Here is a 15,560-nt window from a genome sequence, read left to right as displayed (position 1 = left end):
AGGTCTGGCAGCATGTGTAGGGAAAGAAAAGAGCTAACGTTTCGAGTCCAGATGACCCTTTCTCAAAAGCTTTTGACAAAGGGTCATCTGGACTCGAAACGTTCGCTCTTTTCTCTCCTTCCAGATGCTGCCAGACCTGCTGAGATTTTCCAGCATTTTCTCTTGGGTTAAGGAGATATTAGTTCAGGTGATCAAATGCTTAGTCGAGAGATAGGTTTTAAGGGGAACTTTAAAGTTGGAGAGTTTGAGGATAGTATCCCAGAGTTTAAGATTGAGGCAGCTGAAGGCATGGCCACCAATGGTACAACTAAAATCGGAGATGTTCAGGAGATCAGAATTTTAGTTTGTGGAAAGAGCTGCAACAGTTTATTGATGCAACTAAGGGCAGAATTTTACACTTTCGCCAAGGTGTTGGGGGGGAGTGGGGGGGGGCGGAGGTGTAGATGGGCAGCATGGCAGCACAGTGGTTAGCACTGTTACTTCACAACGCCAGGTCCCAGGTTCAATTCCCAGCTTGGGTCACTGTCTGTGCAGAGTCTGCACGTTCTCCCCGTGTCTGCGTGGGTTTCCTCCGGGTGCTCCGGTTTCCTCCCACACGTCCCGAAAGACGTGCTTGTTGGGCGAACTGGACATTCTGAATTCTCCCTCAGTGTACCCGATCAGGCGCCGGAGTGTGTCGAGTAGGGGACTTTCACAGTAACGTCATTGCAGGGTTAATGTAAGCCTACTTGTGACACTAATAAAGATCATTATTATTGATTGAATGGATGTGATTCTCCCGGGATCCTGCCCACCATGACCCAGGTCCAATTTCACAATTGGGCGGGCAGGGCCGCAGGCGGGAAACTCGCCCAGCCTCAATATTTCGGCTCAATGGGGCGGGTGAGAGTAGGGTGGGAAACAGAAAAAAAAAAATTCTCCATTTCGGGGGGTGGGGGCGTTGCGGGCACCTCGACCTGAAGGCCTCTTTATATTTGGGGTACCCTCCCCTCCGGAGCCTTGGAGTTCCAGCCCTCACTCCCCCCCCCCCCCCCCCAGCCTACCTCCCAAAGACACGATCGCTCCCTCTCCTGATCTCCCAGGGCATCTCCTACCCTCCCATCCCCAGGATTTATCTTGGGAATGACCCCAGGATTTTGTTCCAGGCAGAACACTGTAGTACTTCTTCTGGCCACTGCAGCGCTGTGCCTGGACGGGTTAGGGAGCTGTCGGCCAATCAGATAAGCCGACAGCCCTCATGGGTGGACTTCCTGCCAAGGGTGGGCAGATGTCACGCCCACTGTCAATCGACACTTAAGTCAGCATTATGTGCCCAAGCCGACAATCGAACCCGGGACCCTGGTGCTGTGAAGCAACAGTGCTAACCAGTGTGCTACCGTGCCACCCATAATGGTCCATATTGCCTGCTCGGTCGCATGGTGAATATAAGGTGAATATAACCCTATTTCTGAGCTGGAAAGTCGTGGCTGACTCTTAATGTGAATATAGCCCATACCATACATTTATCAGCACTAAAACTAGCACTGTGGCTTCACAGCGCCAGGATCCCAGGTTCGATTCCCCTCTGGGTCATTGTCTGTGAGGAGTCTGCACGTTCTCCCCGTGTCTGCATGTGTTTCCTCCCACAGTCCAAAGACGTGCAGGTTAGGTGGATTGGCCATGATCAATTGCCCTCAGTGACCAAAAAGGTTCGGAGGGGTTATTGGGTTAGGGGAATAGGGTAGAAGTGAGAGCTTAAGTGGGTCGGTGCAGACTCAACGGGCCGAATGGCCTCCTTCTGCACTGTATGTTCTATGAAACCTGGGTCATATTATACACCAGGTCGACTTGTGGACTGCAATCTATAGTATTTCTGAAGTTTAATCAAAATTGTTAGATCTGGGACTGCTTTATGCTTATGCTATTCAATTATAAATAATAAATAAAAATGAAGGAAGAATGTTTGGCTTTAAAATTGTAGCTGAAGTCCAGGCTCGACTATAATTATTCCCCGTCCCCAAACCCCACTTCTCCGCTCCGTCCTCGCTCCCTACAAAGCCACGGAAGATTGACTGGTGTTTGTAAAATATTCTTCTGATCAACTATATTTTTTACTTCTTTTTTCAGAACGGTGTGCTGACAATAAATGTGGGAGAAACCGTGGGGACATACGTGATTAATAAACAAACTCCAAATCGACAAATCTGGTTATCATCACCCATCAGGTATAAACTGAATGCAGAATGAAGCGCTTAAAATAAAATTATATGGCGTACAAGTCGGTTGATAGGCTTTTACATTTTCTTCCCCTCTGCTGCACTCCAGACAGCTGCCTCCCTTTTCAGAGACAGCTTCTTTCACTTTGTCTCTTTAAAGTAGCGATAAGTGCTTCAAAGTAATTTTCTTTTTCAAACTGGACACTGGAATTTGCTCACGATTTATCATATTCTGGGAGTAATTGAGAAAAAATTATTTTTTGATTGCTTCATTCGCCTGATTATCTCCACTTGCACAGATTGCTAGAAATTTCAGTGGGGGGTGCAAAATATCTTGTTGATGTTGTGTGGCCTGACTTTGCTAGCTGTACAACCCTGAGCACTACCTGCAGGCTATCACCAGTGAGCAGATGCAGCCCACTAAGTATGGCACTCCCCCGCCAAGATCAGGATACGTATGTGCATGTGTCCCGGAGTCGCTGTCTGCTGGAGCCCCAGGGTGAGCAGCACAGGGCGAAGAGCTGGGGCTGGTGAGGTTCCACAAGACGGACTCGGTGTGAAGCAGGCAGGGCTGGGAGTGGAGGAAGAAGGAGAGGTCTGGGCCAAGGAATAAGAGGGTGGGATGGAGATTCACGACTTGCATGAACACATTGAAGCTAAAAGAGCTGACGTCATTATCATCTTTTACCGTCTCTCCCCCACCTGCTCTTTTCTTTGACCTTTTTCTCTTTTTTTTATAAACATTTAATTGGGGCATTTATAATTTTATAACAATAACAGAAAAAACAGTGTACATACAAATATAAACATAGTGCAAAGACCGTCTTCCTCCCTCACAGGTCCCACCTTTCTTACACACTAATCTAAACTAAACTAGATCTTAAACCTCCCCCCCACCCCCCACTCTCTGCTGATGGTTAATTTTCTGCAAAGAAGTCGACGAACGGTTGCCACCTCCGGACGAACCCTAACATTGACCCTCTCAGGACGAACTTGATTTTCTCCAGACAGAGAAAGCTAGCCATGTCCGGTAGCCAGGTCTCTGACTTCGGGGGCTTTGAGTCCCTCCAAGCTAATAATATCTGTCTCCGGGCTACCAGGGAGGGAAAGGCCAGAACGTCTGCCTCTTTCTCCTCCTGGATTCCGGGGTCTTCCGACACTCCAAAAATCGCCACCTCTGGACTCGGTGCCACCCTTGTTTTTAACACCGTGGACACGACATCTGCAAACCCCTGCCAGAATCCCCTCAGCTTCGGACATGCCCAGAACATATGAATATGGTTCGCTGGTCCTCCCGCACACGTTGCGCACCTGTCTTCTATCCCAAAGAATCTGCTCATCCGGGCCACTGTCATGTGGGCCCGGTGAACGACCTTAACTGTATCAGGCTGAGCCTGGCACATGTTGTGGACGCGTTGACCCTACACAACGCATCCGCCCAGAGATCATCCGCTATCTCTCCTCCTAACTCCTCTTCCCATTTGTGTTTCAGCTCCTCAGTCTGCATTTCCTCTGACCCCACGAGTTCTTTATAAATGTCCAAAACCCTCCCTTCTCCCACACATACTCTGGAAACTACCCTGTCCTGTATCCCCCTTAGTGGTAGGAGCGGGAAGGTTGAGACCTGCCTGCGTAGGAAATCCCGCGTCTGCAGGTACCTGAACTCATTCTCTCCCGTCAAATCAAATTTCTCCTCCAACTCCCTCAGGCTGGGAAAGCTCCCCTCTATAAACAGATCTCCCATATTCTCGATCCCTGCTCTTTGCCATCTCCGAAACCCTCCATCCAGCCTCCCCGTGGCAAACCGATGATTATTGCAGATTGGAGACCAGACCGATGCTCCCTCTGCTCCCACATGTTTCCTCCATTGCCCCCAGACTCTCAGGACCGCCACCACCACGGGGCTGGTGGAGTAGCGTGCTGGCGGGAACGGCAGAGGTGCCGTTACCAATGCCCCCAAACTCGTGCCCTTATATGATGCCGCCTCTACTCACTCCCACATCGACCCCCACCCCCCCCCACCCACTTCCCAATCATGGCTATATTTGCCGCCCAATAGTAATTGCTAAAGTTCGGCAGCGCCAGCCCCCCCGCCCCCCGGCTACGCTTCAGCATCCCCTTTTTTACTCTCGGGGTCTTACCCGCCCATACAAAGCCAGAGATCACCTTGTTTACCCGTTTTAAAAAGGCCTGTGCGATAAAGATGGGGAGACACTGAAAAACAAACAGGAGTCTCAGGAGGACCATCATTTTCACTGTCTGTGTCCTCCCAGACAGTGATAGCGGGAGCATGTCCCACCTTTGGAAGTCTTCCTTCATTTGGTCTACTAGTCGGGTCAAATTTAACTTATGTAGCCGTTCCCATTCCCGTGCCACCTGGATGCCTAGGTACCGAAAGCTTCCCCCTGCCACTCTAAACGGCAACTCCCCCAGTCGCCTCTCCAGCCCCCTTGCCTGGATCGTGATCATCTCACTTTTCCCCATGTTCAATTTATAACCCGAAAACCGGCCAAAATCCCCCAGAATCCTCGTAATTTCTCCAATCCCTTCTCGTGGGCCAGAAACATATTGAAGCAGGACATCTGCGTATAGCGAGACTCTGTGTTCCACCCATCCCCGAACCAGCCCCTTGAAGCTCTCAGCGCAATTGCCAGCGGCTCTATGGCCAGTGCAAACAGCAGTGGAGAGAGGGGACATCCCTGTCTCTTCCCCCGGTGCAGCCTGAAATAGCATATGTCAATCTGTTCGTCCGTATGCTCGCCACAGGTGCCTGATACAGCAGCCTAACCCAGTCGATGAAGCCCCGTCCAAACCCAAACCGCCCCAGCACCTACCACAGATTGGTCCATTCCACCCGATCAAATACCTTCTCTGCGTCCATTACGACCACTACCTCTACGTCTCGACCCTCTGGGGGCATCATGATCACATTCAGCAGTTTTCTAACATTGGCCGCCAACTGCCTGCCCTTAACGAATCCTGTCTGGTCCTCCCCATTCACATCCAGAACGCAGTCTTCGATCCTAGAGGACAAGATTTTGATCAACAGTTTGGCATCAACATTTAATAAGGAGATCGGTGACTTCCGGGTGCGGCGATGACCAGCTGAGTCGCACGTTTCGGCAGCTCCCGGTGGAACGGACTTTTGGGCTCTTGATAGGAGCCCCAACGGCAATTTTAACGGCTAAAAACACCGTGCGGTAAACCAGAAGGGGGTTCCCCCTGGACACGGATGGAAAAGGGAGAGGAAAGTGGCCGGATTGCAGCGGATCCTTTGGAACAACGGCAAGGAAGGCAAGCAGAAACCAAGATGGCGTCGGAAGGTGGCAGTTTCATATGGGGCCCTGAACAACAAGAGTTCTTGAAACGCTGCGTGGAGGAGATAAAAAAGGAAATGAAGAAAGAGTTGTTGGCCCCGATATTACAGGCGATTGAAGGGCTGAAAGAGGAACAAAAGACCCAGGAGCAGGAGCTTCGGGTCGTGAAGGCGAAAGCAGCAGAGAATGAGAACGATATACAGGGCCTGGTGGTGAAGTCGGAGATACAGGAGGCACACCAGAAACGATCTGTGGAGAGGTTGGAGGCACTGGAAAACAACGCAAGGAGGAACAACTTGAGGATTCTTGGCCTTCCTGAAGGTGTGGAGGGGGCGGACGTCGGGGCATATGTGAGCACGATGCTGCACTCGTTAATGGGAGCGGAGGCCCCGACGGGTCCGTTGGAGGTGGAGGGAGCATACCGAGTTATGGTGCGAGGATCGAGAGCAGGAGAAACTCCCAGAGCCATAGTGGTGAGATTCCTCCGTTTTAAGGATAGAGAAATGGTCCTTAGATGGGCGAAGAAAACTCGGTGTAGTAAATGGGAGAACGCGGTGATCCGCGTTTATCAAGATTGGAGTGCGGAGGTGGCGAGAAGGAGGGCGAGCTTTAATCGGGCCAAAGCGGTACTTCGCAAAAAGAAGATAAAATTTGGAATGCTGCAACCGGCAAGACTGTGGGTCACATATCAAGGGAGGCACCACTACTTTGAAACGGCGGATGAAGCGTGGACTTTTATTGTAGAAGAAAAATTGGAATGATTGGATTATGAAAATGAACGTTTGGACAAAGTGGTGGGGCGAATGGGGGGGGGCGAAGAGGGGTTTTTTGTTTTAATCCTGCGGTATGGTAACTTTTCTTTCTCCCACAGGTGGTGATGGGGGGAGGTGGGGAGGGAGAGGAGATGGGGCGTTGGCCATGGGAGGCGGGGCCGAGGGAGAGGCGCGGGCTTGGTTCCCGCGCTATGATAATTATGGCGGGAATAGAGAAGCAGGAAGGAGGGGGCGTCGCACGGTGCGAGCAGTGATCACGGGGGGAAGCCGAGGTCACCCAGAGTTTGCTGACTTCTGGGAGCAACATGGGGGGAGTAATTACGCTAGCGGGGGGTCTAGCAGGGGGGGGGGGGGAGGGGGGAATTACTGGGTTGCTGCTGCTGGGGAAAGGGGGGAGTGGGTACGGGAAAGGATGGGCGGGGGGGCACCGTCTGGGAGAGATACAGCTGCGTGGGAACTGGGTGAGAAGCTGGGAAAAGATGATGGCTAACCGGCAAGGGGGGGGGGGGGGGGGGGGGGGGGGAAGCCCCCCAACTCGGCTGATCACGTGGAACGTGAGGGGGCTTAACGGGCCGATAAAGAGGGCACGAGTACTCGCACACCTTAAGAAACTTAAAGCAGATGTGGTTATGCTACAGGAAACGCACCTGAAACTGATAGACCAGGTTAGGTTGCGCATAGGATGGGTGGGGCAGGTGTTCCATTCGGGGCTGGATGCGAAAAACAGGGGGGTGGCTATATTAGTGGGGAAGCGGGTAATGTTCGAGGCGAAGACTATAGTGGCGGATAACGGGGGCAGATACGTGATGGTGAGTGGCAAATTACAGGGAGAGATGGTGGTTTTGGTAAACGTGTATGCCCCGAACTGGGACGATGCCAACTTTATGAGGCGAATGCTAGGACGCATCCCAGACCTAGAGACCGGAAAGCTGATAATGGGGGGAGACTTTAACACGGTGTTGGAACCAAGGCTGGATAGGTCGAAGTCCAGGACTGGTAGGAGGCCGGCAGCAGCCAAGGTGCTTAAGGATTTTGTGGAGCAGATGGGAGGGGTGGACCCGTGGAGATTCAGTAGACCTAGGAGTAAGGAGTTCTCGTTTTTCTCCTATGTCCATAAAGTCTATTCACGCATAGACTTTTTTGTGTTGGGTAGGGCATTGATCCCGAGGGTGAGGGGAACGGAATATACGGCTATAGCCATTTCGGATCATGCCCCACACTGGGTAGACTTGGAGATAGGGGAGGAAACAAGAGGGCGCCCACCCTGGAGAATGGACATGGGACTAATGGCGGATGAGGGGGTGTGCCTAAGGGTGAGGGGATGCATTGAAAAGTACTTGGAACTCAATGACAATGGGGAGGTTCAGGTGGGAGTGGTCTGGGAGGCGTTGAAGGCGGTGGTTAGGGGGGAGCTGATATCAATAAGGACACATAAAGGGAAGCAGGAGAGTAAGGAACGGGAGCGGTTGCTGCAAGAACTTTTGAGGGTGGATAGACAATATGCGGAAGCACCGGAGGAGGGACTGTACAGAGAAAGGCAAAGGCTGCATGTGGAATTTGACTTGCTGACTACAGGCACTGCAGAGGCACAATGGAGGAAGGCGCAGGGTGTACAGTATGAATATGGAGAGAAGGCGAGCAGATTGCTGGTACACCAATTGAGGAAAAGGGGAGCAGCGAGGGAAATAGGGGGGGGTGAGGAACGAGGAAGGAGAGACGGAGCGGGGAGCGGAGAGAGTGAACGAAGTGTTCAAGACATTTTATAAAAAATTGTATGAAGCTCAACCCCCGGATGGGAGGGAGAGAATGATGGATTTTTTGGATCGGCTGGAAATTCCCAAGGTGGAAGAGCAGGAAAGGGTAGGACTGGGAGCACAGATCACGGTAGAAGAAGTGGTGAAAGGAATTAGGAACATGCAGACGGGAAAGGCCCCGGGACCGGACGGATTCCCAGTTGAATTTTACAGAAAATATTTGGACTTGCTCGCCCCGCTACTGACGAGGACCTTTAACGAGGCAAAGGAAAGGGGACAACTGCCCCCGACTATGTCAGAAGCAACGATATCGCTTCTCTTAAAGAAGGAAAAGGATCCGCTACAATGCGGGTCCTACAGACCAATTTCCCTCCTCAATGTGGATGCCAAGGTCCTGGCCAAGGTAATGGCAATGAGAATAGAGGAATGTGTCCCGGGGGTGGTTCATGAGGACCAAACTGGGTTTGTGAAGGGGAGACAGCTGAACACGAATATACGGAGGCTGTTAGGAGTAATGATGATGGCCCCACCAGAGGGTGAAACGGAGATAGTAGTGGCGATGGATGCCGAGAAAGCATTTGATAGAGTGGAATGGGATTATCTGTGGGAGGTGTTGAGGAGATTTGGGTTTGGAGAGGGGTATGTTAGATGGGTGCAGCTGTTGTATAGGGCCCCAGTGGCGAGTGTGGTCACGAATGGACGGGGATCGGCATATTTTCGGCTCCATAGAGGGACAAGGCAGGGATGTCCTCTGTCCCCATTACTGTTTGCACTGGCGATTGAGCCCCTGGCGATAGCGCTGAGAGGTTCCAAGAGATGGAGGGGAATACTTAGGGGAGGAGAAGAACACCGGGTATCTTTATATGCGGTTGATTTGCTACTATATGTGGCGGATCCAGCGGAGGGGATGCCAGAAATAATGCGGATACTTGGGGAGTTTGGGGATTTTTCAGGGTATAAATTGAACATGGGGAAGAGTGAGCTGTTTGTGGTGCATCCGGGGGAGCAGAGTAGAGAAATAGAAGACCTACCGTTGAGGAAGGTAACAAGAGACTTTCGTTACCTGGGGATCCAGATAGCTAAGAATTGGGGCACATTGCACAGGCTAAATTTGACGCGGTTGGTGGAACAGATGGAGGAAGATTTCAAGAGATGGGATATGGTAGCATTGTCAATGGCAGGGAGGGTGCAGGCGGTTAAGATGGTGGTCCTCCCGAGATTCCTCTTTGTGTTTCAGTGCCTCCCGGTGGTGATCACGAAGGCTTTTTTCAAAAGGATAGAAAAGAGTATCATGGATTTTGTTTGGGCCGGGAAGACTCCGAGAGTGAGGAAGGGATTCTTACAGCGTAGTAGGGATAGGGGGGGGCTGGCACTACCGAGCCTAAGTGAGTATTATTGGGCCGCTAATATTTCAATGGTGAGTAAGTGGATGGGAGAGGAGGAAGGAGCGGCGTGGAAGAGATTAGAGAGGGCGTCCTGTAGGGGGACCAGCCTGCAGGCTATGGTGACAGCCCCATTGCCGTTCTCACCAAGGAACTATACCACGAGTCCGGTGGTGGTAGCTACACTGAAGATTTGGGGACAGTGGAGACGACATAGGGGAAAGACCGGAGCATTGGGGGGGTCCCCGATAAGAAACAACCATAGGTTTGCCCCGGGGGGAATGGATGGGGGATATGGAATGTGGCAAAGAGCAGGTATAACGCAATTGAAAGATCTATTTGTGGATGGGAAGTTCGCGAGTCTGGGAGCGCTGACTGTGAAATATGGGTTGCCCCAAGGGAATGCATTCAGGTACATGCAATTGAGGGCTTTTGCGAGGCAACAGGTGAGGGAATTCCCGCAGCTCCCGACACAAGAGGTGCAGGACAGAGTCATCTCGAAGAAATGGGTGGGGGACGATAAGGTGTCGGATATATATAGGGAAATGAGGGATGAAGGGGAGACTATGGTGGACGAACTAAAAGGGAAATGGGAAGAAGAGCTAGGGGAGGAGATTGAGGAGGGGATGTGGGCAGATGCCCTAAACAGGGTAAACCCGTCGTCCTCGTGCGCCAGGCTAAGCCTGATTCAGTTTAAGGTATTACACAGGGCACATATGACTGGAACACGGCTCAGTAAATTTTTTGGGGTGGAGGATAGGTGTGCGAGGTGCTCGAGAAGCCCAGCGAATCATACCCATATGTTTTGGTCATGCCCGGCACTACAGGGGTTTTGGATGGGGGTGACAAAGGTGCTTTCGAAAGTAGTAGGAGTCCGGGTCGAACCAAGCTGGGGGTTGGCTATATTTGGGGTTGCACAAGAGCCGGGAGTGCAGGAGGCGAGAGAGGCCGATGTTTTGGCCTTTGCGTCCCTAGTAGCCCGGCGCAGGATATTGCTAATGTGGAAAGAAGCCAAGCCCCCGGGGGTGGAGACCTGGATAAATGATATGGCGGGGTTCATAAGGTTAGAGCGGATTAAGTTCGTCCTAAGGGGGTCGGCTCAAGGGTTTACCAGGCGGTGGCAACCGTTCGTCGAATATCTTGCGGAAAGATAGATGGGGGAAAAAAGAAGGCAGCAGCAGCAGCCCAGGACTTGCGGGGTGGGGGGGTGGGGGGGGGGGGGGTGGCCTGAGACAAGGCAGTTGCCAATTAGGGCTAGTTTTTATTTTTGTTATTTAATATTTATTTATTTGTTGTTGTTTTCTTTTGTTCTTGTTTAAATAAAAAAGGTCATTATTATCTGTATTGTTATAATGTTGTGTAAAGGATGCACAATGTACTGTGTTGGTTGACCAAAAATTTTCAATAAAATATTATTTAAAAAAAAAAATAAGGAGATCGGTCTATAGGACCCGCACAGCTCCGGGTCCTTCTCCCGCTTTAAGATCAGTGAAATTGTGGCCTGTGACATCGTCGGGGCAAGCACCCCTCGCTCCCTTGCCTCATTAAATGTCCTCATCAGCAGCGACCGCAGCATCCCGGAGAACATTTTATAAAACTCCACTGGGTACCCATCCGGTCCCGGGACTTTACCCGACTGCATGGCCTTCAGCCCTTCTGCTACTTCTTCCATCCCGATCGGGGTTACCAGCCCTTCGTCCACCTTCGGGAGCCCCAGCCCCCCTAAGAATTGCCTCATCCCCTCCGGCCCAGCTGGGGGTTCCGACTCATACAGCCTGCTATAAAACTCCTTGGACGCCCTATTAACCCCTGCTGAATCTCCGACCTGGTTCCCGTCTCTGTCCCTCACTTTCCCAATCTCCCTGGCTGCCTCCCTCTTTTTGAGTTGCTGCGCAAGCATTCTGCTGGCCTTCTCTCCATATTCATATATCGCTCCACCTGGCCTTCCTCAGCTGCTCCACCGCCTTGCCTGTAGTTAACAAGCCAAACTCCGCCTACAGCCTCCATCGTTCCCTTAAAAGCCCAGCCTCTGGGATCTCCGCAAATCTCCTGTCGACCTGAAGTATTTTCCTTATCAGTCGGTCCATCTCTGCACTGTCTACCTTCTCCCTGTGGGCCCGTATCGAAATCAGCTCCCGCATGACCACCTTCCAGACAATTGCAGCCGAGACTTCCCCTGTGTCATTAACTTCCAGATAGCTCTGGATACATTTCCTCACCCGCCCGCACACCTCATCCGCTAACAGTCCGACACCCAATCTCCAATGTGGGCGATGGCTACCCTCCTTGCTCACCTGTAGGTCCACCCAGTGCGGGGCATGATCCGAGACCGTGATCACTCAATCCTCTGGGTCCACTACCCCCCTGAGTAAAGCCCTGTTCAAGATGAAAAAGTTGATCCGGGAGTACACTTTATGTACGTGTGAGTAGAAAGAGAACTCCTTCACTCTCGGCCACCCAAACCTCCATGGGTCCACTCCCCCCATAAACACCTTTAGCTCCTTGGTCATTGCTGGCACCCTGCCTGTCCTTGAGCTCGGCCCGTCTAGCCTTGTGGCATTGACTGTGTTGAAGTGTCCCCCCCCCATGACCAACTTATGCGAGTCCAGGTCCGGGATCTTCCCCAATATCCTCCTTATGAACTCCACGTCATCCCAATTTGGCGCGTACACGTTCACGAGTACCACCGTCAGCCCTCCCAGCTTTCCACTAACCATGATGTAATGGCCTTCTACATCCACAACTATTCTTCCTGCCTCGAATGACACTCGCTTATTAATCAGGATCGCGACCCCTCTAGTCTTAGAGTCCAGCCCCGAGTGAAAAACCTGTCCAACCCATTCCTTCCTTAATCTAATCTGATCGGTTACCCTAAAATGTGTCTCCTGTAACATTGCCATGTCCACCTTCAATCCCTTCAAATGCGCGAACACGCGTGCCCTCTTAACCGGCCCATTTAGTCCTCTTACGTTCCATGTGGTCAGCCTGGTTTTGTTGCTTCCCCCCCCCCTCAACCCCCGCACTCCACCGATCAGCCATCACCTTTCTTGGGCCAATCTCCAATCGCACCCCGCGCATCCGCAGGCCCGCCCCCAGGCAGCCTCCGTCCACGACCTTACTTTTGTCCCCCAGCAACAGTCCCTCCCCGTCAGCAGAGCAGTTCCCCCCCCCCCCCCCCCCCCAATAACAGCACAGTACAAACAGCCCCCTTCAACAAGCATAATATCTGTTCACCCCCCACTGCACTTCCGTGAGCCAGCCCGCCCAGCTAGCTTGGTAGCCCCACCAATGGCGCCAGACATTTTCCCACCTATTGTTCACCCCCCACCTCCCCTCTCGGACACACTTATGCAAAAGAAAACAATCCCAGCCCAGTTGACCGAAAGAAACAAAAAGAAAAAAAAAAACACATCAGAAATTCACACCTCCATCCCCCACCAGTACAAATGCAAACTTTAACTTACACAAATACGGTGCAGCCCCAGGATCAATACAGAAGGCATTATAAGTATAGTCCAAAAACAAAAACATTTTTAACATGAACGCTGCAGAAAAGTTCAAACACCTCAGTGCCCTGCCAGCCCTTTCCTTCTGGAGAAGTCCATCGCTTCCTCGGGCGACTCAAAATAGAAATGTTGCTCCTCATAAGTGACCCAAAGACGGGCCAGATACCGCAGTCAAAACTTCACCTTCTTCTTGAAAAGAGTCGACTTTACTTGGTTGAACCCCGCTCTTCTGGCTACGTCAGCGCTCAGATCCTGGTATATACGCAGGATGCTGTTCCCCCACTTACAGCTCCGTGTCTGCCTGGCCCACCGTAAAATACACTCCTTGTCCAGGTACCTGTGGAATCTCACCACCATCGCCCTTTGGACGGGGGGGGGGGGGGGGGGGTCACCTATGCGCGGCTTCTTCACTAGCGCTCTGTGAGCCCTGTCCACCTCCAAGGGTCGGGTGAACGACCCATCCCCCATTAGCTTCTCGAACATGCCCGCTATATATGCCCCTGCATCCGCTCCTTCGGACCCCTCCGGGAGACCAACGATCCTCAAGTTCTGCCGGCGGGACCTATTCTCTAGATCCTCCACCTTCACCTGGAGCCTTTTCTGTTGGTCTCTCAACATCCCCACCTCCACCCCCATTGTTGTTTGATGTTCCTCATGCTCGGTCAGTGCCTTCTCCATTTTTTGCATCGCCTGATCTTGAGCATCCAATCTATGTTCCAGCCGAGCAATCGATTCCCTAATTGGGTCCAAGCATTCCTGTTTCTGCTTGGCGAAGCCCTCCTGTATGAACTTCATCAACTGCTCTGTCGACCGCTGGGTCGTCGAGCCAGGACTCCGCCATGCTTTCTCCCACTGCAGCTTCAACCCATACCTTCTCTGTTCGCCTATTTCTTCCTTTGCGAGCACTCCTGGTCCGCCTCTCCATGCACCGGTGTGGGACTCCTCCTCACAGTCACGTCCACTATCAATTTTCCAAGTAAAATCCGAGAAAAAATCAGGGAAAAGGTCCAAAGGTCCGACGCGAGTGGGAGCCACCAAATGTGCGACCTACTCCTTCATGGTCGCCACCGGACGTCTCACCTTATTCTCTTCTTACAACGGTAACTGTTGGGCAAGAAACTAAAATGCACTGGGCATGCGTGACGGGCTAATTGCCATGGCTTGATTGGCTGTCCAAAATCCATGCCTCACCTGTCCAAAGGGACACCAAGTGAGTTACAGGGGCTGAAACCAACAACCACCTGCCCACCGGATTCCAACTTGGCACTCTTTCAATCAGAGTCAATCAGCAAAATGTAACAAAGGAAGTGTGATTTTTGCATTGTGACCACAAGTACACCCATTATGGACCAGAGGTAGCGTATCATTGTAGTTAGAACATTTAAGTAAATTTATGCTTCTAAATCTGTTTTTGCACTATTTTTCTTATATCTGCCTTTCATTTTGCATCATCAGAATAAGAAAGAAGCAGATGCTTTTCCTGTGATGTTGGAAAGCCAAATCAGGCACAGTCCTTGCATCAGCCTGGGTAGTTTGTTTCATTTTTGTTTTAGTTTATTTTTAATATTCTCATCCTTGGAGTTGCAGTTGGTCAAAACCAGTGGGCAATATTGGAATCTGGTAGTAGAAATGCAGCAACAACTCAAAAAGGTTAAAAAATGTTTATGTTTGTCAGGGTCTTGGAGCTTGTCCATTCCTCGGTCCTGATACAGCAGCCATTCGTATATCAGATAAAATAGAAAGTTTTTACTTCTTTCTCCATAATGGCCTGAATTTTAAACCCCCTCCCCTCGTCCAGAATGAATGGTGTTTTGGGGAGGGGCTAAAATGAGATAATTCCATCTCCCAGCTCCAACCTGTCACACTAGCAGCGTCGTCGTTGCTGATGAGGAAGACAGAGTTCTGCTTAACGTCCAAAAGTCACGGCTTGATGTAATTGTTGGTGCCGTGACATAATCTTAGCTTCATGTCAGGGGGTGGCCTGCAAAGCTTGTAGCCTGACAGCGGAACCACAGTGTGAGAAGCCGGGAGAGGCCATAAGACGTAGTATTACAACACCCAGGGCTAGTGCACAGTGAATTACAGACCCAGCTGACCCGGAGTCACAACACAATTGAATTAACCAATAATTCTTATAAAAATACACAAGGTCTTTGGCCCTTGTCTGCTCATTAATTACAGTCACCAGGCTTGTAAGTTTAAATACAATTAGGGCGGCACGGTGGCCCAGTGGTTAGCACTGCTGCCTAAGGCGCTGAGGACCCGGTCCCGGGTCATTATCATTGTGGAGTTTGCACATTCTCCACTTGTCTGCGTGGGTTTCACCCCCACAATCCACAGATGTGCAGGGTAGGTGGATTGGCACTAAATTGCCCCTTAATTGGAAAAAAAATAATTGGGTACTCTAAATTTATTTTTAAAAACATTTAAACACAATTACATTTAATTTATAACAAGAACACTAATTAAATAAGCAAATACAACTGGTTAACTATTACCTAATTTCTAATTGCCCACTTTAACCTGCTCCCACCCTCTACACACACAAGACAGACGGACACAAAGAGAGGAGAGGGGTGAAAATAATAAGGATGAAAGTCAAAAGATAAGAGTCTTTGTTTCAGATAGTTGTT

The 15,560-nt window shown here is 50.9% G+C and overlaps 1 protein-coding gene across 2 annotated transcripts in view; it reads left to right on the top strand.

Moving 5' to 3' along the window:
* The window catches only part of fxn (frataxin), a 40,224-nt gene that overhangs the window by 16,910 nt on the left and 7,754 nt on the right, over nt 1–15,560 (top strand). The window contains exons 4-5 of one of the 2 annotated variants that reach the window (XM_072517410.1): nt 2,107–2,204; nt 14,383–14,455. In XM_072517410.1, the coding sequence (XP_072373511.1) occupies nt 2,107–2,204; nt 14,383–14,413 (129 nt within the window). In that variant the 3' untranslated portion in view covers nt 14,414–14,455. The remainder of the gene's footprint in view (nt 1–2,106; nt 2,205–14,382; nt 14,456–15,560) is intronic. The other variant, XM_072517409.1, reaches the window with a different exon arrangement.

This window comes from Scyliorhinus torazame, chromosome 9 (assembly GCF_047496885.1).
Source record: "Scyliorhinus torazame isolate Kashiwa2021f chromosome 9, sScyTor2.1, whole genome shotgun sequence".
Lineage (NCBI taxonomy): Eukaryota > Metazoa > Chordata > Chondrichthyes > Carcharhiniformes > Scyliorhinidae > Scyliorhinus > Scyliorhinus torazame.
Note: the sequence above shows the minus strand (reverse complement) of the source record. Positions and strands in the feature narration are given on the sequence as shown.